The sequence below is a fragment of the Lingula anatina genome, chromosome 2, assembly GCF_051362555.1.
Source record: "Lingula anatina isolate TDL-2025a chromosome 2, LinAna3.0, whole genome shotgun sequence".
Taxonomy (NCBI): domain Eukaryota; kingdom Metazoa; phylum Brachiopoda; class Lingulata; order Lingulida; family Lingulidae; genus Lingula; species Lingula anatina.
Genome location: NC_141768.1, coordinates 17,385,936 through 17,408,661, shown reverse-complemented (window position 1 = coordinate 17,408,661; position 22,726 = coordinate 17,385,936). Strand labels below are relative to the sequence as shown.

Here is a 22,726-nt window from a genome sequence, read left to right as displayed (position 1 = left end):
TCAAGGACGCGTGTCCGATTCGTTTTACATGAAGAGTTAGCCAGTGATAATAGATAACTCTTTTTTCGAGATGGTTATTTTTATAACTTTCCTGGAGAAAATATTATTAATCTGATGAACAAACATACAAAAAATATAAAGAGTGAATGATCTTAGAGGAATAAGGACTCATTTTTGCATCTAATATTAGTATTTGAAATTTAGTAACATTATTTGTATTTTGATTACTACGTTTTACATATAAAAATCTTCATAAGGCGTACACAAATAATAAAAAACAAAAGATCACGCAGTTCTTAATGGCAGTATACATGTATACAGTTATGGCAGCGAGTACACGAGAGAGAGAGTACTTTTAATTGAGGTGAGGCGGTGGGTATTCTTTTAAAAGTGTTAAGAGAGCACGTGCCATTTTGCCACTGGATTTCTAGGTGAAGAGAGCATGTCTTGCCAATGCTCAAACCCCCAACCTGAGAGTCGAGAGGGTTAGTAAGACTTCTCCTCGATACAGCTGACGCTGATAAAACATATATTTTAAAAATCCTAAAATTCCAATAGTTAATAAAACATAATATTTTTTTTGAAATCCACTGACGATTAATACCGTGCATATTGGGTTAAGGAAGCTAATTGAACTAATAATGACGTCATCTTCATACTGAGGTATAGTGATGCTAGTTTTAATTTACGCTGGTTTACATAATAGAGAATAAACTAAAATCTGAGAAGTGATCAAAAGCAGTACAGTATTACGCTAGTCATACACAGTATTTTGAAGCTCAATTTGGGCCCTAATTGCAATTCTATCGATGTAAAGCCTTTTGTGTGAACGCAATATTTAGCGTCGCCAGATCGCGATTCAAAATAATATTCCTCACGACACGGGTAGGATTCTATCGACATAAACTTTTTACCGCGGTATAAAAACAATGTTACATGCTGATATGTTTAGCGAATGCGCAGTTTTCTATATGTCCAGTCGAAAGTGAAAGAAAAAACATCAAGTATTTTATACACTTAAAAGAATATTTCGAACATCGAAAACAAAAGCATGGTTGAAGAGGCTAGAAACTTATGCACATGTTCAACAGGACATACTCGATCGCTGTGCTATATGTGATGGGGCTATTGAGTAAAATGATAGAATGGATTCATATCCATGATATGAAGTGACTCCAATGCCCCAAGAAACCGCTAAAAAATAAAACAAAGCAAAAAAAAAAAAAAAACTCGATTGAATCCTCGATTTAATTCCTTGAGAAAATGTGAAGCTAGTATAAATAATAATATTGACAAGTTGCCCTTGTTTTGCTAACTTGATGAGCTAAGTTGCCACGAAAATATTAAAAACACGTTATTTCTTTATTCAGAACTTATATCGATTAACGTTTTTAAGTTAAGCGCGTTCCAACTGGTTTCTGTTTCTGTAAGGATTTAATTCATCTTGACAAAAAAAAAAAAAGATTAAAAGCAATGTTTCAAATGTTTTAGCAGCATTTTAGCTTTTTTCCTGGTGCACAGGGAAAATTTCAAATGCTTTTGAAATGAAACAGGACCTTTTCAAAAGTATTAAGGTCAACGTCACGTGTGTGTGACGCTGTTAATCACTATGTTGGCGCATCTTAAATACTACCCGTTTATATGACATATCCGGATGCTACACTTTATCAAGCCGCTGGATAGCGGTGACGATGGTTCTGGGTCGAGACACGCCAGCGAAGAGTGAAGGGGGCGAAGAGTGAAACCTTCTGTATGGAGTTAATGAACTACATTGGGTTTGGTGCCCAATACTATTATCATTCCTTTATTGATACTAGCACATTTGCAACAGTGACTATGATCTAACAATTTTGTACGTGATATACTGATGAATGACATGAATGCATAGTAATATTTTGAGATGAACAATAGTATATATTATTGCTGTTCATATATATAATAGAATGATGTGACGATCAGACATGTATCATAGAGTGCATTCCCAGAGATTTAGATCGATCCATCCGGATCGACCTAACTCCCTGGGGGTTCACGCTAAATTGCAGTCAGCCGAGCGCTCACGGTAGTTAATTATCCCTTTACAGCCTTTAGTAGGCGGGACAGCCGGCTAAGCTGACAGTAATCTAGTGAGACTCCCCACAGGGATAGATCGATCTAAAATCTGTGGGAATCGGGTACTAGACCCCATTCCCAGAGATTAGATCGATCTACTTTAGATCGACCTAGCTCCCTAGGGGTTCACGCTTAATAGCTGTCAGCCGAGCGGGCACGAAAGTTAATTACTCCCTTACAGCTTGTAGTAGGCGGAACGGACATTTTTAAAAGCCGGATTATCTGACAGTAATCTAGTGAGACTCCCCGCGGGGATAGATCGATCTAAAAGCTCTGGGAATACGCCCTTACACTACTACACTACTTAGAATATATTTGCCTCTACATCAGTGCGTTGACTTTGTGGTTGTTCTTGTAGTTCTGATCTTATTTTACTAATTTTTGTGATGAAGTTTGCAACTTTTTTTAAAAGGTTTTTATCATATTCTTTTTTGTTGGGCTGTTGAAATTTTATACTTTAGATTTTTTGGAGATAACCTGTCATTTAGTTTTGAAACTTGGACAGTGGAGGAGGAAGTGGAGTTCATATTCATCCCCTGCTTTCATAGTTTGCACTTTTGTTCTGATACTATACAGGCAGTACAGCTGGCTTCTGATGTCTTTCCCTCATAATTTCAAAATCGTGGGCCCCAATACGGATTCTTTCCAAATGTATTTCCCATTTAAAATGATCTGTTTCAAGGAATTTTTATATTTTGTGTTTTGTTTGAAATGTTTTCTATGTCCTCGGCATACTTCTCTCCCTTTTATTTCTGTGAAAATAAGGTTTTCATGATATTCTTTAAAGGCCCATCAATTTTGTTTAATGGGGATTCTGTAGTATTCACTTCTTATTTGTTTAAGATATCTCCCATCCCTGCTACTCAGTTTGTACTGGTTTTATGTTAAAGCAGGTCGTTGAGATACATAAGCTTTGATAAACTGTTGTTATCCAGTTTGCTTATGAATGTTTTCAAAGATGTTTTTTTACTGAAGTGCTTCTATGTGATCCATGCACAACTTTACTATGTAAACGGGAGCATAAAAATGTCCCTTCGCTGCAATATCGTCTGCTGGACTACGTTTCGAAGGCCAAACACACGTCAATTTTTCAGATCAACTACCTTTGTTATCTATTAGATTTATTAACTTAGGTTTCCTGTGTGCAAACAAACAAACATAACTTTTAATATGGCAACTGTGTGGAAGGTGATCAACACACCTGCATGTTTGGCATATTTTATTCCCATACTTAAACAGTTTGTCTAACGGCTGTCTTATGGCTTAAGTTTTACTGAAAATAATTTTGCGAACACAGCCATTTTTTACATTTGGGGGGGGGGGGGGGGGAGTAATTTTTTTATTTTTTGAGTATGTCCTTTATTAAGTTATTTTCACGCAAAGTGCAATTGTCCATTTTTTCTTTCATTTTTACTTTCTTTTGAACTCCTTTTTCTATCTCTTTCTCTACTAATTATAACGTTACAGTACCAAACTTCTCCGGCTTCGGGTCTTTGCAATGTTTCTGTCTATACTTTTGCCATTTCCTAGTTAAACTTTTTTATGTGATTAACCCTTTGACATATGTATGCCTGTCCATTTGACAGCTTTGCTTCTCCTGTTTGCTGTAATACAGCAGAAGATAAAGACACAGTTTATAAATCATTCTCCAAAGCATTAATTTTATGCAGATTATATTATCCTTAAATTCGCAGGATTATTGTTAATATTTCACCTGGTGCTTTCTAATAATTACCAGTTCCGTTTACTGATTTTAGTCTGTGCATTTTACAGCTTTGATACCTTGTTTTCAAGTGCTACTCTGCCTCAATTATTACCACCTTGTACTTAATAAAGTTTGCATGGCGTGCTTGAATATATGACACGGTGAAGGTGGAAAGACTTTGTTGAATCTAGCTGGGGATATGTAGGCCCTGACATCAGGCCTTGAAAAATAACAGAATGACGAAAACCCCGTTCTGTCCCAGATGTACTAATAACTGGTAGGGTCATGCAGGCAAGATAATACTGGGACACTGAATCTATGTAGCCGCTTCCAATATGAAAGTGTACGTTATACCCTGGCATTCCGTACGTACAGAATGGTGTGTATTAAATATGTTCAAAGCTGCTAGTGAACACAAGCAATAAGTAACGTTGTAATAACGGTAAATCCTTTAAAATTATTATGACAGCACGTGCCATTTTGCCACTGGGGTTCTCGGTGAAGACAGCATGTCTCGCCAGTGCTCAAACCCCTGTCCCGTGGCGTACATGAAGGGACCAACCAGCGTCTTTCCTATCAGGCGCGAACTGCCCAGTCCACTCCTCGTGCACGCACAGACCATGATGCTGACCTGGTTGACCAGTGACGGCTGGACGGTCATAACGAACTCTTCGTTAAAGACCGGGTTGTGCGTTTTACGGTGCGTTTTGGTTCTTTTGGCCTTGATGACTCTTTCTGCTACCGTGAGAGAAACTTTGAAGTACGTTCCCGCTGGAAGAGAAATCGAGCGCTCAAACACATTTCTGAAAATACATTCAAATCCGTTTGCTATTAAATAACAGTTTTATCTTAGATTTGATATCAACAAAAAATCTAGACTGATATTTTTGCAATTCTTTACAATCAAGTGACATATTCCTCTGTACTTAAGTTGAACGACACAAGATAATACCTGTTTCTCTCTCTGCCTCTGGCGGCTGCAGTTCTTTCGCCTTAATGATCCCAACTGTTAGGGAACCGACGTGCGAGTCGAAACATAGGGTTAGCAGGACTTCTCCTCGATACAGCTGACGCTGATAAAAATATAAACATATCCTAAAAACTCAATAGTTTATAAAGCATAACATTTTTTGAAATATTTTTCTCCATTGATGTATAATACAATGTACATTGGGTTAAGTCAGCTCATTAAACAAATAAAGACGGGATCTTCAATTATACAAAAGCAAAGAAATCGTGATGTTAGTTTCAATTTTTTTGAAATTGATATTAACTATCGCGGTCTTTATGGTCCCTGCATGCTATATTCTCACAATTTATATATAGCCATGAAAACCAATCAATGTACTAACTATGAAATCTACAATGTGACCAAGAGGCAGATAATATGAAACAATGAAATCTTCATTCGATTAAATGGCAACCCTATGAATATTCTATATTTCTAGTTGCTTCTCAAATCTGTATGCTTCTCAATATCCGAGCAAGACATTTATTTAGGAGGTGGGTCAATTGGTAGATTTAGGCAACCGTGTAATGTTTACTTTCAGGACATTAACTCGATTTTATCGTTCGCCTCTCTCTACTATATCGATCAACCACGTACAAAAAATATATTGAAGTAAATAGCAATTTTATTTCAAACCAAACTCATCGTGTGTGTTTACATGTATTTGTGAAGCTGTTTTGATACCCCAACGAAGTCATCGTAAAGGCTCACCGCGAGGAAAGTGGTCTCCGAATTGGGTAGCAACTATCTTCAAAGCTCACCAGACAGCAAACATTAAATGATAATATTGACAAGTTGTCCTTGTTTTGCTAACTTGATAAGCTAAGTTGTCATCAAAATTTTGAAAGTCCGTTATTTCTTTAATCAGAACTTATATCGATTAGCGGCTCTAAGTTTAGAACGAGTGTACACAATATTTAAGATAAGTCAACACCGCAAAACGGTGGCATCTGTGCTCACTGGATAAACTACACGGACCTACCGCTGAATCAGCTGACGGCGCGGCTAAATTTCCGTAGATGGAATGGCATGTACATTAAGTTGTTTGACAGTTAGATTGAAAAACTACTGCTTGAAAAAAAAAAGATTGACATTGATTTCAAGTACTGATTTTCAAACTGATTTCTGTTTGTGTTAGGATTAATTCATTTTGAAAATAAATGAAAATAAAAAAATTATTTGCAATATTCCCCCCGTTTTTGAAGCTTTTTAGCTTTCATACTATTGAATGTAGAACATGAACACCGATTCTAAACAAGTCTGATTCTCTTCTTGGCAGAGGGGGGGGGGGGGGGTAGATATAACTGTTTTTTGCAAGACATGATGACAGTTGGTTTTATCGTCTATGTAATAGTCCCGGAGGATTGTGTACCTGTGCTAAAGGTTTGAGATACGTGACAATTGATTCCATAGGCGATATTTAACCCATTAACAAATTATCGACAGCTTACCGGTATGTCTTCTGTAACTTCTCTCCAAATGTCGTCTGTTTTGTCAACTGCCAACAGGTCAACATCTTTCAACGGGAACGATATATAACCGATCACTACTTGGCGGGAAAACCTGTCATAGTCGCAGACGACCATCCGGAGCGTGCGGGATTTGATATCGTCTGGCTTTATAAAGAAATAAAAAGTTTCCTCAAATATTGGACTGGTGGTTCCCCGTTTTATTTTAGATATAAACTTTGGCTTTTTGTCTGGGAGTAAGAATAGTTTTACGTATGGATCAGCTGTTTCTTTTAGCTGTTTACAAGAAAGATGGACGGCGCGAATCAACTCAACACTTAGTCTTTCTATACTTCGGTCGTACGCCAGGGAAAAGCACACTTTACCAAGAGCAGAAGTAGGAGTCATGTGGTATTCATCAGCGCTGTCGGATCCTGGGTTATACAAATGCACAGCCAGTTCATCAGGCTGTATTTCAAATGTGCTCATGCTGCCTCGTCTGGGTAGAAACCCACTTGAGCTACCACGTCGCATGTACTGGCGTGGGGTTTGCGGGCCGGGCGCCGAACCAGGCGTTGAACTACCTCCGCCAAGCCCCGTGGAACTGGCTCTGCGATGACCAAGGTAGTTTTCCAAGTTAATGCCACTCTGGCGTCTGCCCGCTAATGCAGCAACAATAGGTTTCTGAGGTACAGGTTTGTTATAATCCGTCTCCTGGCTAGAGCGTCTTTCTTCTTCTGAAATCACTTCTTGTGACAGATTAAGTGCCCTGCCAGCGAGACTGAATCGACGCTGTGCCAGTCTAGATGGTTCCACTTGCGCCCCGGACTCCAGGTCAGAGTCAGAGAAAGTCGGAGAAATGGGCACTATGAAGTCGATGGGATTTCTGTTCACACCCGGACGAAAGGCATTCGCTATGGAAAGTTTTGCCTGTGAACTTTTTCTGCTGAGCAAAATCTTCCAGACGCAAATTCCGATGCAAAATATCAACAAAACCCCCGTGACAGCGCCGACCGCAGGATAAAGCCACGACGGATAGTCTTCTGGATAACTTGATATATGCCGCATTTTGGTGATTAGAACATCGCTGTCTTTGTCATATGTTGTGGTATCCATTTTGTTTGAAATCATGTCACTTTTCCTGGTGCACGGGGAAGTATCGACATACCTTTAAAACGAAACAGGATCTTTTTAAAAACATCAAGGCCATGGTTACTGGTGTGTGACGCTGTAAATTACCCGAATCACAATATTGTGACATCTTCAACTACTACCCGTATTTATGTGACATATCCTGATGCTATGACGTCGCTGGATAATGGTGAGGGTCGTTATCTTTCTACGTCGAGACACGCCAGAGCAGAGTGACGGGGGAGCGCTCAACCCTCTGTAGGGAGTTTATGAACTACCTTGGGTTTGGTGGCCATTATCTTATCTCGTGGGAACCACCTGATTAATTTCAGGTGCAAGGGAAGTAGTTGCGATGAGGCCTGGTATGGGGGGAAGCCCTGAAAACTGTCAAAAATGGGATTTCTACAAATTATTCACGAAACACCTCTTTTTATACCTCTTTATTTGAAACATTTTATGTCAATTATGTAAATACATAAATACTTAAAATGAGCAAATATTTGTGATGTTACACTGTTGGCTTCTTTTCAAATGGCAACTTTTCAGTGTCATTCATATCGCATAAGACTGTTCATTTTCGTGCCTGCCCTCTTAGAATTTATGGATCGTGCCACTGTGTAATCTTGAAAATCACTACGGATACTTCCCCGTGTATTGGCAACACACGCTGCGGATTCTAATGTTTACAGCGGCACACGTGTTGGTGTTCTCAACATGGAGATTAAGAAGTCATTATTAACAATTACCCTAGAAGCTTTTCCTCGTGCTGTCTGTATTAACTAGTTTGTTTTTTTACTCTGTACTTTCTTCTTTCCGTCAAGAACCGATGTCGTTAAAATTTCACTTGCTTATCAATACCAAGGCTGTTTGAAGCGTGATGGATTACTTTAATATTGAAGTGTTATTAGTTTTCTACCACGAAGATAAAACATTCTGTCACCTTGCAAGACAATTGCAAGCACATTTATTTCAACAAGAAAAAGACACAGCAAACAAAACGATTTTCTGAAAGTCCTTTTGTATCCTCGCTAAACTCTCAGATTAATTATGGGCGGGAGTGGGGGATCTTGAATCGTATTATCTCCACTTGTGACAAGTGCGTAATAAGCAGTTAGTTGCCCCCCTCGATGAGATGACAAGAGGGTGTAATTTTATCTTACCATTCTTTTTTCTTTTTGCATAAATCAACAATATTTTAGTTGTTAGTAGTTCAATCAAGATTTCTTTTGAATGTTTCGACGTAAGAAGTGATTAAAATCCAGATAAAAATCAATTTTATTTTTGTCACTGGCAATTTAAAAACACCGTTCTTGTAAGGTTTCAAAAAATGGGACAGGGGGCGTCAAGGGCTGGGTGGAGACCTTATCAATCAAATCAAATGTTGTTGATTCACATCTGAGATAAGTGAACCACGATATAAGAATATGCGAAATACTCTTTATCGTCTTGTAATCACAAAAAGAGTTATGGACTTGAGGCTTAATTGATTTTTGACAGGTTGGCAAATATAACAGGTGACAGACTGACATCGATTGCAGTGACATTGTTTAAACCCAAGAATACTTAGTTGTTTGAGTATCATCACTTGTATAAGCTCTGTAAAAGTTTGGTTTTTCAAGTAGTCAGGCAATCTTGACAACGTTGATACATTGTCGCCAGTGGCATTTAAGTTTGCCTCCGAATGAAAACAAATTGTAATTCCATTTGGTTTGAATGAGATGATGTAGTCCCATATTTTCTTTAATAGAATAAGGATTCATTATTCACTTTTTAAACTCTTTTTTTAAAAGATCTTAATGGATTCTGCACATGAACAAAGTAAGAATGCAAGTTTTAATGAAATGCCTTTGAATCCATACGTCCTTGAAATCTACCTAAACATGGCGACCAAACCTTGCACAGATCGAGTAAACTATAAGTCCTGCAAAACATAAAGCTGTCACCAAGCACCAGTGATATTTAAAAAATAAGCCCCTAAGTAGTATTGCTATCGAAAAATTGGTGTTTCGATGCAGATTTGCAGTGCTGAGGAGAAGAAATATGGGGTGCTTCTATGATTTATGGTGTCCTAATCTGCTGTGATTATTGATTAAAATGAAAAGTGAGGACGAACTCCGACTCAAAATATAGATAAAAAGCAATTATTGTAAAACACGAAGACATCGCTAGAAAAAAATCCTTCAGAGGAGATCATCTGTGTGTTTTGTTTTGTGGGATGTGTTGGTGCAAAAAGAAATCTCCGCTACAGCAATGTACGGTAAGACCCCCCCCCTCTCCCCCAACCCTACCAGGCAACATACAATCATAAACGTCATACAGTCCCCATTACAAGCTTATAAGCAGGCGAGTCGTCTGGTTACGTCAACAAGACTATTCTTGGACTAAAATCTGTAAAGTACTTTCACTACCTACAATCAGCCCTGCAGGAGTCCATCTCCGTAGGCCTACTGCCTTTGACTGTTGGGTTGCTCATAGCCTGGGCATACTCTTACTGTTCAAGATTATCGATCCTTTGAGTTCAACGAGCAAAGAAAATTGCTCATTTTAAGCAAAGAAGGGGTCTTCAAAACATACATGCAGTACATTTACAGTGTATAAGATGAACGGTGAAGAATATATATATGACCTTGATTGCTGGCAAACAATTATGATATTTATGTGAAAGATGACAGACGACAAAGCCAAGTAGACTGTGTAAGCTGTGTAACTCGTCTGCTTGCTATATTCTGTGTAGGCTCTGACTAATAACACCGTCACGCTCAGTAAAACTACTCGTCAGTGAGACCTTCAATGTCCGGCTTAATAACAGTGATGCAAAATAAAATAATTAAAATAATACTAATAAAAATAATAAAATGATTTTTATTATTCGGTTTGTACCTTTATTTGTAACAGAAAACATAAACTTAAATTTTTAATTGAAGGTGGAGGGTAATTTAAGACAAAAACGCCTTTTTAAGTTTAAAGCCTAGTGATTACATATTCTAAACGAACAACATTTTCATGGTTGATCTTTCATAGATTTGAATTTAACGAACATTAAAACAAACGAGACGTTTTCTTTTCTGTGCAGTTGGATTATCCAATACAAGTCCAATAACACAATACTGCGTGCGCACTTCGTTCAAACTAAAATCGATATCGAGTTCACCTTCGCCCTGATCTTGATTCTTGGTCCTAATTGATTGTTCTATAATAGATGAAAGCCACAGCCTGTTATACACGATTGCCTCAGTGAATAGCGCATATAGAAATATCGATCAATAGTATTCAATCAGTGCGCCACAATATGTTTATTTTATTTTGTGCGTGTAGTACAATGCGCGTTTTGCCAAGCAACTAGGCCATTACTGTAACTTGAGAATTAGCGGGAGTCCACGAACAACAAACAACTCTGTTTGCAGCGAGGAGTGTAAGTACGTCGTGGATATTTAAGTTGCTTGCTTGATTTGAAGTTCAAACACAGCGTAATATATATATATATATATGACACTTTAAAGTCACAGGTGATAGGTTCCTTAATATTGTTCACTTATCAGTCTGCTTCAGTGTTGTCAGCATGCTGAGGAATTTAAAATGCACGATTGACTCGATTTACTTCCCGTCGCGAGATTCAAAGTATAATACACCAAACAAAATGCCTAATATTGGCGCTATTCTTGTTTACTGGATTGCAGCAGAGTTGTGCAGAAATTAATTGTTGCTAGGGAGGTATATTTTCGTAAAATATTCAGTGCTTGGTCTCTCAGAGCTCCCACGTTAAGTCACAGTATTTTTTTTTTAGTTGCGAGGGGTTAATTTTCAATATACTTCCAGTTTCAGTCTGTGTTGTTAGCCCCAAGACGCTGTACCAAGATGTCCCATAACGGTAGCGAGTCCTGCAGCAGCAGTTCTGTGGGACTCCCGCCACTTCATCTCTCTAACCATTACGTTCATCAGAAACATTCGGAGGAGTGGGTGTTGCCCAGGCATTGGAAGATGGACCTACGTGAGCCGTATCAGGTACATGTAATAAATCACGCAGAATCCGAAAATTTTAAGAAAGGGTGGGTCTACTAAAGCACTTGACAGACAGTGTACTACTTTGCAAGTGGAGAACTGCGTAGGGTAAAGGGTGGATGATATAAATACTGGTGGCATAGCAAAACTTAATCTGATGACAATTAGTTGAAGAGTCTCACTTCGACGTAGTCCCGAAAAGTCATAAAAAGCTATTACAGTACCTGGGTCCCACTCTACCATCCCAGCCCCCTTGGCAAATCGCCCTTATTTGGTATGTTGCTATGACAGCCAACGGTAACATCTATCTGACCATTTTATTGACTGAGAATCTCACATTTTAGTCTAGAAACCCATACATGTAGCAGTACAATCCAAATACTGCAATATCAACTTAAAAAATTATTTTATAAAAAATATGCTGTGTCAAAATGTGAAAATGCAATGTTTCATTGTCAGAGGCAAACAAGTTCTCTATCATCAAAACAAAGACAACTTGTTTCACGAGAATTCGAAACTACCAGTATAACGGGAATGGATACCAACAGGTCAATTACACCAGGCCCGTAGCCAGCAATTTCAGAAGGGGGGTTCTTTTTCTGAAAAGTGGACCTTTTCCCATAAAAACTTCATGCACCTAGATCAAATTTTACCCAGAGTGGACCTTTTCCCAGCAAAAGGGGAGGTTCTTTCGAACCCCCCGAACCCCCCCCCCCCCCCCCCCCCCGCTACGGGCCTGTACACCCCATCATAATTAACATTCCTGCTGTCATGCATATCACTCTAGCCCCCTTCCTCTTTTCAATATCACGAATAACCATGTACCTATTCTTCGATTGATGCAATTAATATTTGACTCATTGCTTTCAGAACTGGAAATATGACGTATGTTGCCAGGTGGCGAATATGGAACAGCAACTGGTGAGTATATTTAGTCCATGCAGATAATACATATTTTACAGACATCCAAAAATGAACAAACACCCACCAAAAAGTTGTAAAAGTGCATTAAGCTATATAATCTCGTAGTCTGATTTACATGTAAAAGAAAGGAAACACAGCAGCAGAGATTCTCAACATTCATGTTTAATTTAAACGATTTCAATTATACCACGTAACTACAATTCATGAAGAGAAAAAAAACTTAAAAATTAATTTCATTTGATTTATTGTCACCAGTCACCCCTACTGACCTTTTATTCTATGCAAGTATTCTATTTTATCAAATGTCAGTTGACCAAACAAGCACTTACATGTATTAGTATTATTACGGCTGCTAAGTGTCTTTTTTAATGGCACACTTCAGTTATTTTATAGTATTGCACCTTAACATGATTAATATAACCACATTATGTTGACTTAGGCTGCCTCCCTCAGACAGTATGGGAACCCAGATATCTACGACACCCGGGGTAACAGCAACACACCCTGGAACCACCAGCGAGAACGCGAGATGGAAGAAAAATTTAGAAAAAATCAATTAGACAAGCACCGAGGAATTAACTTCGGTGGACGGCCATACAGATATTAAAATGCAATTTTATTAAGGAAACACTTTTTAAAATCAAACCCAGCTTCAAGCAGTGTTGATTGTTTTGAGCACCTTCTTTCTGTTTATCTTCTACTGAAGGATAACAGGCGGTTTATCATGTCGACTCTGCGTGGTAGACGGGCGGTCATGCTGCTGTAATATATGGAGGATTCAGTTTTGCGTTTTCTAATTTAGGATATATCAGATAACAATGAACTTGCTCCATTCAGCCCTTTCATATGAAATACGTGTCAAATTTATGGATGGATTTTAAGAAAGGGAAATAGCTCACACCCACTGTGCCAAAGCGAGTGCAATCTCGATTATCGAGACGATCTATTGTGTTAGGAGTGAAAGGAATTTGATGAAATGAATTTATTGTGTTTAGGACACGCTTTTCTTTTGTCGTGTTACATTTGGTGCATTGCTTGTCAATATTTCATTAGCAGATATCTAAGGATTATCGCAGCGTTTTACATCAGTCATTATTTTCAAGGATACCACTGAATGTGAAATGGAATCATTCAGTTATAACATGACGACGGCGTCGTCTTCTAGCGATAGCCACCTAGAAAGCGGATGCGTTGTGCATTTGTGTGCTATCGTAGCTTAAAGATATGTAGTTACACAATAGATATTTGCAGACAGGTAATTGACTTGAGATGTGTTGTTTAGTGTTCCGTGTATTCATAGCCTTTGGACAAATCGTGCCAATTTTGTTAGATCATTGAATAAATCAGGTAGTTTTTTTTTTTTTTTTTTTTTTTTTTTTTTTTTTTTTTTGAAATGATTTTTTTTTTGGGGGGGGGGGATTTTTTATTTTAAATAAAACAGACGAGCCAAGCTGTTCATCGGGTTTTATGTCCCTCGGCGTTGTTTTCTTCAAGACGTGAACAACATTATTGTGTCCATGTAAACGGGGTGTTAAATACATGACAGTCTATGAATCATTCATTTGTTGGTAACATAAGAGATGACTGGAGATTAGGTCACAGACTACGCTACCATCTGCTCAAACATCTGTGGCGTCTTCTGCTACTCTAAGATTTCCTGTGAAATAATAAAGAAGGACGCCTGTCCCCTTCGCGTAACGAGTGTCTTATTTAGAACATTAGTTCAAATGATAAATTTCCCTTAATTTGAGCATGTATTGAACAGACAATTCAGGATATGCCCCTCCCCCCTCCCCCTCTCTCTCAGCGTTTTCCTTTTTTATATTTTGTCCTATAAAAGTTTCCTCTCGACTGAAAAAGAAAGCCCTGATTGTCCACATATTTGCTTACAAATTTCGAGCATGCATGCTTGCACGGTATTGTAGATATGCTTGCCTGCCTGTATTCAATTTTAAATCACTAAATCACTTCCTCGATTTTGTATGGCTTCACATCCCGATTCGAAAAAGGCTGCGTCATGAAATATTTGCCACCTAACCAGGTAATTTTGTAATCACAAAACCGTGTTAATGGATTGCTTTCGACGTATTTGACACGCAATGTACATATGTATACATATCAATATTAAATCTATAGAAAAGACGTTCAACTACAGAATATTTTTCAAATCATCTCATCATTAAAAAAAATGAGTTGGGATGGGTGGGGTTTTGGTACTGTAAACAATCTGTTTACTGGATGCCAACTGCGTTATTTTCAACTAAAATGTAATGAACAGTGTATATCAGGCGCTGACTCCAATTCACAACACGCCAGGAATGCTTAGAATGACATAGCGAACATAGAAACAGTCGTCGCTATTATATGATTAATATTCCCTAAAGACAAAACATAACTGCCACCATGTACCCTTTGAGTTATGACTGATAAAATATGGAGGGCAGTGGTGACATTTGCATCGCAAACTTTGTCACAACAATGGAACAGCAATTGACTTCAATAAGATTCCTAATATGTATTATTATTAAAAAATTACATTTCCTAGCCATCCTAAACACCAACCATAGGTATAACAGGGTGGTTGTGAAACAACACAGTGTAAACTATCTTGCAATTGCCTTCACTTTAGTTTTAATTAATTTGCCACTAGAACAGTAACTAGAACATCGGTTTGATTGTTGTATTGGCCGCTGTTGTATTGATTCCCTCGCACTAGAAATATCTAGGTCTTCATTATGATCTCATGATTACACCATGTTATTGATAAGGGCATTGAGCCAATGATATTATTATATATTGCCAAATTTCTTCGATTCCTCGACAGGTCGACTCCCTCAATCAGACAGTGTTAGTTATGAAAGAAAATACTGCATTAAATGTCCTTTCATTGTCAACCACCTGTTAAAGCGTCACTGACAAAATTCAAATCAAAATATAAACAACCGTTTACTATGCATACCCAAAGAGAGCCAACGGCAGACCGTTAAAGCCATATCTGTTGTTTTATAAATATACGCCAACTGTTTTTCAGTTGTTCCCTTTCATGTTCGCGCATGCGCGTCCATTTATGGCCTAGCATGAAAGGAGGGCCTGCCATATATGGCAAGTCCAATACCATATATGGTCATATGAGTTGAACCGTTAGCTCTTTTTCCTAGAAGAGGAGGCCCCTGACTATAAAAAGAGTTATATTTAAAACTTCCTCATTAGTATACTACAACCTGCCATACCGAGCTCACTCGTTTATCTGCCCCAGCTTTTATTACCAACCTAATACACAATGTGTGACGAAGACGTTGCCGCTCTGGTCATTGATAATGGCTCTGGTATGTGCAAGGCCGGTTTTGCCGGAGACGATGCTCCCCGTGCAGTGTTCCCATCAATTGTGGGCAGACCCCGTCACCAGGTAAGGAAATGTTAACATAAGGACTAGCTGTCAGCTGACTGAAGTCTGTCAGGTTAACTTTAACCACCTGTTATATCGCACTCAACACGGGCTGTACAGGTGGCTGACGGCGCCTTCTTAATCGCAGTTTGTTATTTCCTGCTGTGCATGCAGTTTAAATGAAACAACATTTCACTTAAATCTCAGAAGAGCATGCAGCTTTGTTATGCTTTGTAGAATGGGTTGGTAGAAAGAAGGGCGCATCAGATTTTAATACATTGCTTCAAGTAAATACAATGTGAGTTGAGATTTAACAAGTGGCCAAGGTGAATTCCACCTGCAAATTCTGTATAGAGGTAACGCCTCAATCATATGGCTTAACGTAGAGACTGCTGGTACCGGCTCATTATGCAAACAAGTCACGTGCAATAATTCTGCATTCATTCATACCCAGCAGACTTGTTTATTTATACAGCAAATATGTTCGATCGCACCGATCATTGAGCGGCAGCCTAAAACGCTTTAAGGGCAATAGTTGTCGACTTTTTATTAGTGATTAAGGGTCATAAATCGAAATCCTAATGTGGGCGTTTTGAGATGAGAAAAAAAATCCGCAGCACCACGTGGTCTAAAGCCAAGCTGAGAAGAAATGCTATAAATAGACATTGCCTTTTAAGGCAATCTTGTTGGGAGGACAATATAGTTTTGACATAAAGCCAGCAAATAGATTACTACACGTTTTAATGTCGAGTAGGAGAAAGTGGTGCTTGCCATGGCATTATCTAGGCCCCTGCATTGCAGGGTCGACTTTTTTCATTCATTCATTCAAAATATTAGTAAATCAATCACCCAAATAGGCAGCCAGCATATAGTGATTGCTCTATGATGGTTTGCACGCCCATGTGACTGTATAAAAATTAATGCGGCAGCTGGTTGCAGAGTGAGTCACTACCTGAAGGAAACAGACGTTGAAGACGGTCGTGGGAAATACTGAATCGATTGTGTGAGGTCAAGATCAAAGAAAAACATTATGCACGCTTACTTCCGGGCCGGTAAAAATACTGTATTGTGCCAGTCAAAAAAGGCCCCATTTCCCCTCCCAATCAAAACGAACAATAACAAGTACACACCTGTAAAATATACTTCCTTGGTAGCTTTAATCATATGGATGTCCTTACAAAAATGGAGGGTATTCTACATGTGAGGTCCCTGTGCACATTTATCACCAATTGAGAATTGCTGCCTCTTACTAATAAATTCATATTAGCTTGATATACTTTGAATATTCTTATATTAGTCATAAAGGGCTTATTGATTTTCCAACCTTTTTTTAGTGGTTCTGAAAGTAAAATTCCTTTATATTTTGTAGGGTGTCATGGTGGGTATGGGTCAGAAGGACAGCTATGTCGGTGATGAGGCCCAGAGCAAGAGAGGTATCCTCACCCTGAAGTACCCCATTGAACACGGCATCGTCACCAACTGGGACGATATGGAGAAGATCTGGCATCACACCTTTTACAATGAGCTGCGTGTGGCCCCAGAAGAGCACCCAGTCCTGTTGACCGAGGCTCCACTGAATCCCAAGGCCAACAGGGAAAAGATGACCCAGATCATGTTCGAGACCTTCAATGCTCCAGCCATGTACGTCGCCATCCAGGCTGTATTGTCCCTATATGCCTCTGGTCGTACCACGGGTATTGTGCTCGACTCCGGAGATGGTGTTACCCACACCGTACCCATCTACGAGGGTTACGCCCTCCCCCACGCTATTTTACGTCTCGACCTCGCAGGTCGTGACCTTACAGACTATCTCATGAAAATCCTCACTGAGCGTGGTTATTCTTTTACTACCACAGCTGAGAGAGAAATCGTGCGTGACATCAAGGAAAAGCTGTGTTATGTTGCCTTGGACTTTGAACAGGAAATGGGCACCGCAGCGTCGTCCTCCTCACTGGAAAAGAGCTACGAGTTGCCTGATGGGCAGGTCATCACGATCGGTAATGAGAGGTTTAGGTGTCCCGAGGCTCTCTTCCAGCCATCTTTCTTGGGCATGGAGGCTGCTGGTATTCACGAAACGACCTACAACTCCATCATGAAATGCGACGTCGACATCCGTAAAGATCTGTACGCGAACACCGTGCTGTCAGGAGGCTGCACCATGTTCCCAGGTATTGCTGACCGCATGCAGAAAGAGATCACGGCTCTTGCTCCAAGCACAATGAAGATCAAGATCATCGCTCCACCAGAGAGAAAATACTCCGTATGGATCGGTGGCTCCATCTTAGCCTCTCTGTCCACTTTCCAACAGATGTGGATCAGCAAACAAGAGTACGACGAGTCTGGCCCAAGCATTGTGCATAGGAAATGCTTCTAAATTAACTGATTAATTTCGTTTTTATCTTTATCCATTTTTATCCTTCAAATTGAGAACATTTGCCTGGTGTTGCATGTGACATTGTGGAAGAGAGTTTTGTTATTTTTGTGTTTGACGAGGTGAAATCTCAACATATTTTATTTCTCATTCCTTTTCGTTTCCCAACGAATTTGCGCGCATATCTGACTTTTGTACGCTATAAAAAGTTGTAAAGCTGTTTGCATTTTGTCCAAGCCCAGGAACGAAGGTTCTGGGTTAGTGAAGCTATGAGGATCAAAAGTAATACATTTCGTCCAAGTGTCGAAGCTTTTGTCAAAAAGCGATGGCCACTGAAATCAATTGCTTTATCATGTTTAGTCGCTCACAATTGTACGTATTATATAGTCTTATTTTTGTACTTTTAAAGCTAGAACTATTGTTTAACGTTATTGTTCTTTTTAATCTGTGGTAACGCTATTTATACGTTGCTGCTAACCCTCCAAAGATCTGTCTTGTATTTACATGCTGCTATGGACAGTATTAAACCTGTAAATACTATCAATCTGTGTTTTTTGTTTATTTCAATATAAAAAATTCATTGTAAGTTTAAATTTGTCATAAAATGATGATGATAACAATACATGTAATTGAGAGAACGATGCCTCAACAAATGATTTGTTTTAAACGTACAACTACAATGATGGTCGTGTTTGTTTCGGTAATATAATGACTCCGTTGTATAAGCCTTTCTTTTATCACAGAAATGTAGAACATTTTTGTGCACAAAACCCAAAAGTAACCCCTATGATAACATTGGATTCTTGATCAAATGGATCGGCATGTGGTTTCGGTCATTAAACCGTAATATGAATCCTGGATCAATATGACTGTCTGGGAAGTCCGTACTGATGTAGTGGGGTCAAATTTAAATGCACCCTCCAGCACGCGAATTTTTCCTTATATTAAGGCCAGACGAAATTTGATAAATCGGTTAACGAGCAGTGACTCTCTGAAACCAGGGACAGTAGGCTAATTTTGTTTTTGTTTTTTAATCAAAATGTTTAACGAGCATAACAGCTAATTTTTTTTCTTTTTTGATCATTTTAGAGAGGGGGCGCGAAGATTCTAGATCAAACATCTGGTTTCCTCAATGTTAGGGTCTTCAAGGATTACCTGATTCTAATTGCTCCAATGAATCGGTGATTATAAATGAGAAATTATGTTGAATTGGCTGCAAAGTATTCTGCATCATGTATGTATATCAGCTTTTATGGGGAGGTTAATTAAATGAAGATATTGACAATGTTGAACAATTATTATTGTTTTTGATTTGTCTAACGTTGATACAGTATAGAGACTGTAAATTCTGTTAGTTGCGACAAGCGCTATACTGGTGGACATCCCACCGCAATTACCTCCAAGATAATCATATAGGAACGCAATGAAATATAGACCGAGCAAGAAAATATGGTTTGGTGGGTCTGTTTTGGTGAGACTATTTATTTTAAGTGATGTGTGGGACTATTTACTTATTTTAAATGAAGATGAAATATCCCAGAATACAGCTTTCGAGAGAGAGAGGGAGAGAAGGCAACACAACAAAGTCGAAAGCCACAATTACAATAGTTAACTAATTTCAACCTCTAACAGCAATACAAAAAAGGAACAAAACCCTGAAATGATCTTGTTATTGCATCATATTCTTGCAATTATTGGCCTACGCCGCCCCTCTCCGCCACTGACACTCACACACACACACACACACACACACACACACAAACCCACAAACTGTACACAGTTGCCGTTGATACATACTGTACCTAGGGATGTTATATGACAGTGGCGATATGATGATCACTGAAGCCTGTCCATTTAGGCAAGCTTCAGTGAAGATCGAGGGCAACCTCGAGCCGCTACCCAAAAATGTCTCGCTTCACTCGACATTTCTGCGTAGCGTCTCTCGGAAAACTCGGATTTAACCTCGATGTAGTCTAGAATTTCGCGACTACATCTTGCTTAAATCAGTCGAGGTCTCTTAAAATGCTGGAAGCCAAAGACAGAGTGATCATGTGACCTTCTTGGCATCAAGAGAATAGTGACGTTGCTTGCGTTATATACCTACATGTACCAGTAGACAAATTTAAAATCTCTCACGCTCTTAAAAAATTAGCATAAACTTTTCATGTTTAACAATTATTATTTATCATTTTATTACACTAAGTCATATCATATGTGGGTATGGTTTGAAAACGGGAATTAGTTTACATTTAAGCCACACGTGTATACAAATTATTTGTAAATCTATAACTTTTTAACGAAGGTTGTGTTATTTACCTTTTGTTTTTAAGCTGTTCATTCTTCCTCTTTATCAGATATATCGGTAAAAATCAAATGTATTCCCCTTTTGAACTTGTAATTACATGTAGCACATGAATGCTCTGAAAACCAGCACATGTATATTCCGAAACCGCCTCGTAGTAATAAAATGTTACCAAAACGTAGAATTATTACGCGTGTGGACTTGAAATAAACATCCGTTTGATTTTGACTATATTCCGTAACCGCCTCGTCGTCAGAAATAATAAGAAAAAACTAGAAATATTACTCCCGTGAACTTGTAATAAACATCCGTCGATTTTGAATATATTCCAAAACTGCCTCGTTGTCAGAAATATCACCAAAAAGTAAATTTATTTCTCCTTTGCACTTGTGAAAAATTAGTTTGACTATATTTCGGTCCGACGCTCCTTTTTTATCAGAAATGTCACTAAAAAGTAGAGGTTTTGCCTTGGGACCTTGTTTCCGCAGCAGTCCCAGCTAGGTGTGGCTCAGCTGAGACGTGCATGGTCAGTGTCGACGGTTGATTAAATACATCTCAAGACAGTTGAATGTCCACGACAAGTATTTAGCAAAAATTGACCAAATTGGTCAGACATTACGTAAGAATTTGGCGGGAGGTGACCAGCGCACGTGGACGAGTTTATTCTGTATAACATCTCTAGAGCGTGATATAGGGTCACTTTATTCGGTTTTAGGGGTGTTTTAGGATGAAATGACTGAATTTTTTCTCGGTATGTATGTCAAATAATACACTGTCACCTTCTCGCGATATATGCCATGAACACCTCTCGCTGACGCTCGAGGTGTTATGGCATATATCGCGAGAAGGTGACAGTGTATTATCTCACACGTAACACCGTTCTCAGTTGGCAATGTACCCAAACCGAGTTAAGAACTTTTGTGCCAAATTGCTATGCCATCGACCAGGTCCTATTTATAACAATTATATACCGATTTTTAATAAATTTTGTTGAGCTAATTTATAATTAAGTTTTGGTATTTAGGTAAAATAGGAAGTCAGTGATTCGGTAATTTATTTTACATGTGTCTTTCTGCTAACTTGAATGTATTTAACACTCCACCACCATCTGAATATCTCCTTTTTTCAGACAAGTTCGCCGTTATTGAAGCATGTGCAAATAAGAAATTTGGAGAACTTGAAAATTATATTCATTATCATACTTATCTTCTTTCTTTTATGAAAATCTTGGATGAATGAATCGAATTATTCGTCCAAGTGTCAGTCAACAGACGAAAATACGTTTCATTTCAGATTTAGGCACATCGCAATTTTCTGGCGTTAAGGAAAGCATTGTTTAAATCGTCACACCAGTAGCATTCATCAGTGGCATCAGCCTATTATCTTTCCAACACTGTGCTAAAGTGAGTGGGTGGAGCGTCTCTTTTCTTGACTGACAATCTACAAGGATTAAAAGAAAACAAATATTTTTTTTTGATTCAGAAAAAAAATTTAAAAAACATGCCCCAGCCATTAACTAATTATAAACGAAATCTTGGCCAGGTCCTACATTTGTACAATACCCAAAGATACGATTGTTTCACTTGCTGTGTGTCTGATTTGACCAATAAGAACAATTTTTTAAAAAATCTAGATTAAATGTTTTAAAATGCATCTGCCCAACTAGGCTTTGGTATCTGCCTGGGCTTATGATATGTTATTAAGTTCTTGTAAGAGTATAAGCCGGCGTTGGAGCGAATACAGCTTAGAATTTACCCCCTAATTTCACGGGTTTCTTTAAGTGTTATCAAATTTAAAGTATCCAATAATTTTGTACATGTAACAGGCTTTTATCGGACCCTGTGGCCAGAGAGTACTTATAATTCATGGCTCAAGCCAGTCGTTAAGATCCTTCATGCGTAAATTATTCAATTAATGCAAATATCAATTTTATAGAAATACTTGCCTCAAACCCTTTCATCTATGTAAGAACACACACGCACACACACAGAGAGATATGTAACACGCACACACACATATAATTTAATATACTTTTTTACAAGAGAGAAAAACAAAGATGTTACAATGTTATTGATATTCTTTGATTTACGCTTTGCCATATTTGATTAAAGTGCCAAGTTACTATTTTTTATTTACTGTTAACAAAAAAAGCTGCTGTCAAATATAAGACGCCTACAGTGCATTTCACATGTCTCTGGGGGCGGGGAACGTTTCCTATTATTTTCTGTAATCCCGAAATTACATTGACAGTTTGAATTAAACATGAAAACGACATTCACTTGCACTGGCCAAACTACGGGCGTTATGTCAGTGTTAAGTAAATGGATTGCTTTAAGGGCA

The 22,726-nt window shown here is 38.5% G+C and overlaps 3 protein-coding genes across 4 annotated transcripts; 2 read left to right on the top strand and 1 right to left on the bottom strand.

Annotated features, from left to right (window-relative positions):
• Positions 1-3,318: 3,318 nt before the first annotated feature.
• On the bottom strand, positions 3,319-7,706 carry LOC106155835 (synaptotagmin-7). Its single transcript, XM_013530850.2, has 3 exons — positions 6,278-7,706; positions 4,770-4,890; positions 3,319-4,588 (listed from the first exon to the last, which is right to left on the bottom strand). Exons 1-3 carry the CDS (start codon positions 7,403-7,405, stop codon positions 4,278-4,280), a joined length of 1,560 nt encoding a protein of 519 aa, XP_013386304.2. The 5' UTR covers positions 7,406-7,706; the 3' UTR covers positions 3,319-4,277.
• Positions 7,707-10,661: 2,955 nt separating this feature from the next.
• Positions 10,662-13,685, top strand: LOC106155857 (uncharacterized). Of its 2 annotated transcripts, none has more exons than XM_087004902.1 (4): positions 10,662-10,821; positions 11,222-11,407; positions 12,275-12,325; positions 12,768-13,685. In XM_087004902.1, exons 2-4 carry the CDS (start codon positions 11,261-11,263, stop codon positions 12,933-12,935), a joined length of 366 nt encoding a protein of 121 aa, XP_086861028.1. In that variant the 5' UTR covers positions 10,662-10,821; positions 11,222-11,260; the 3' UTR covers positions 12,936-13,685. The 2 variants fall into 2 exon arrangements, with proteins under 2 accessions (XP_086861028.1, XP_013386330.1); XM_013530876.2 differs by having other exon boundaries at positions 10,671-10,817.
• A 1,838-nt stretch (positions 13,686-15,523) lies between these two features.
• On the top strand, positions 15,524-18,628 carry LOC106155868 (actin, adductor muscle). Its single transcript, XM_013530891.2, has 2 exons — positions 15,524-15,734; positions 17,083-18,628. The coding sequence occupies exons 1-2, from the start codon at positions 15,609-15,611 to the stop codon at positions 18,085-18,087; spliced, it is 1,131 nt and encodes a 376-aa protein (XP_013386345.1). The 5' UTR covers positions 15,524-15,608; the 3' UTR covers positions 18,088-18,628.
• Positions 18,629-22,726: the final 4,098 nt, after the last annotated feature.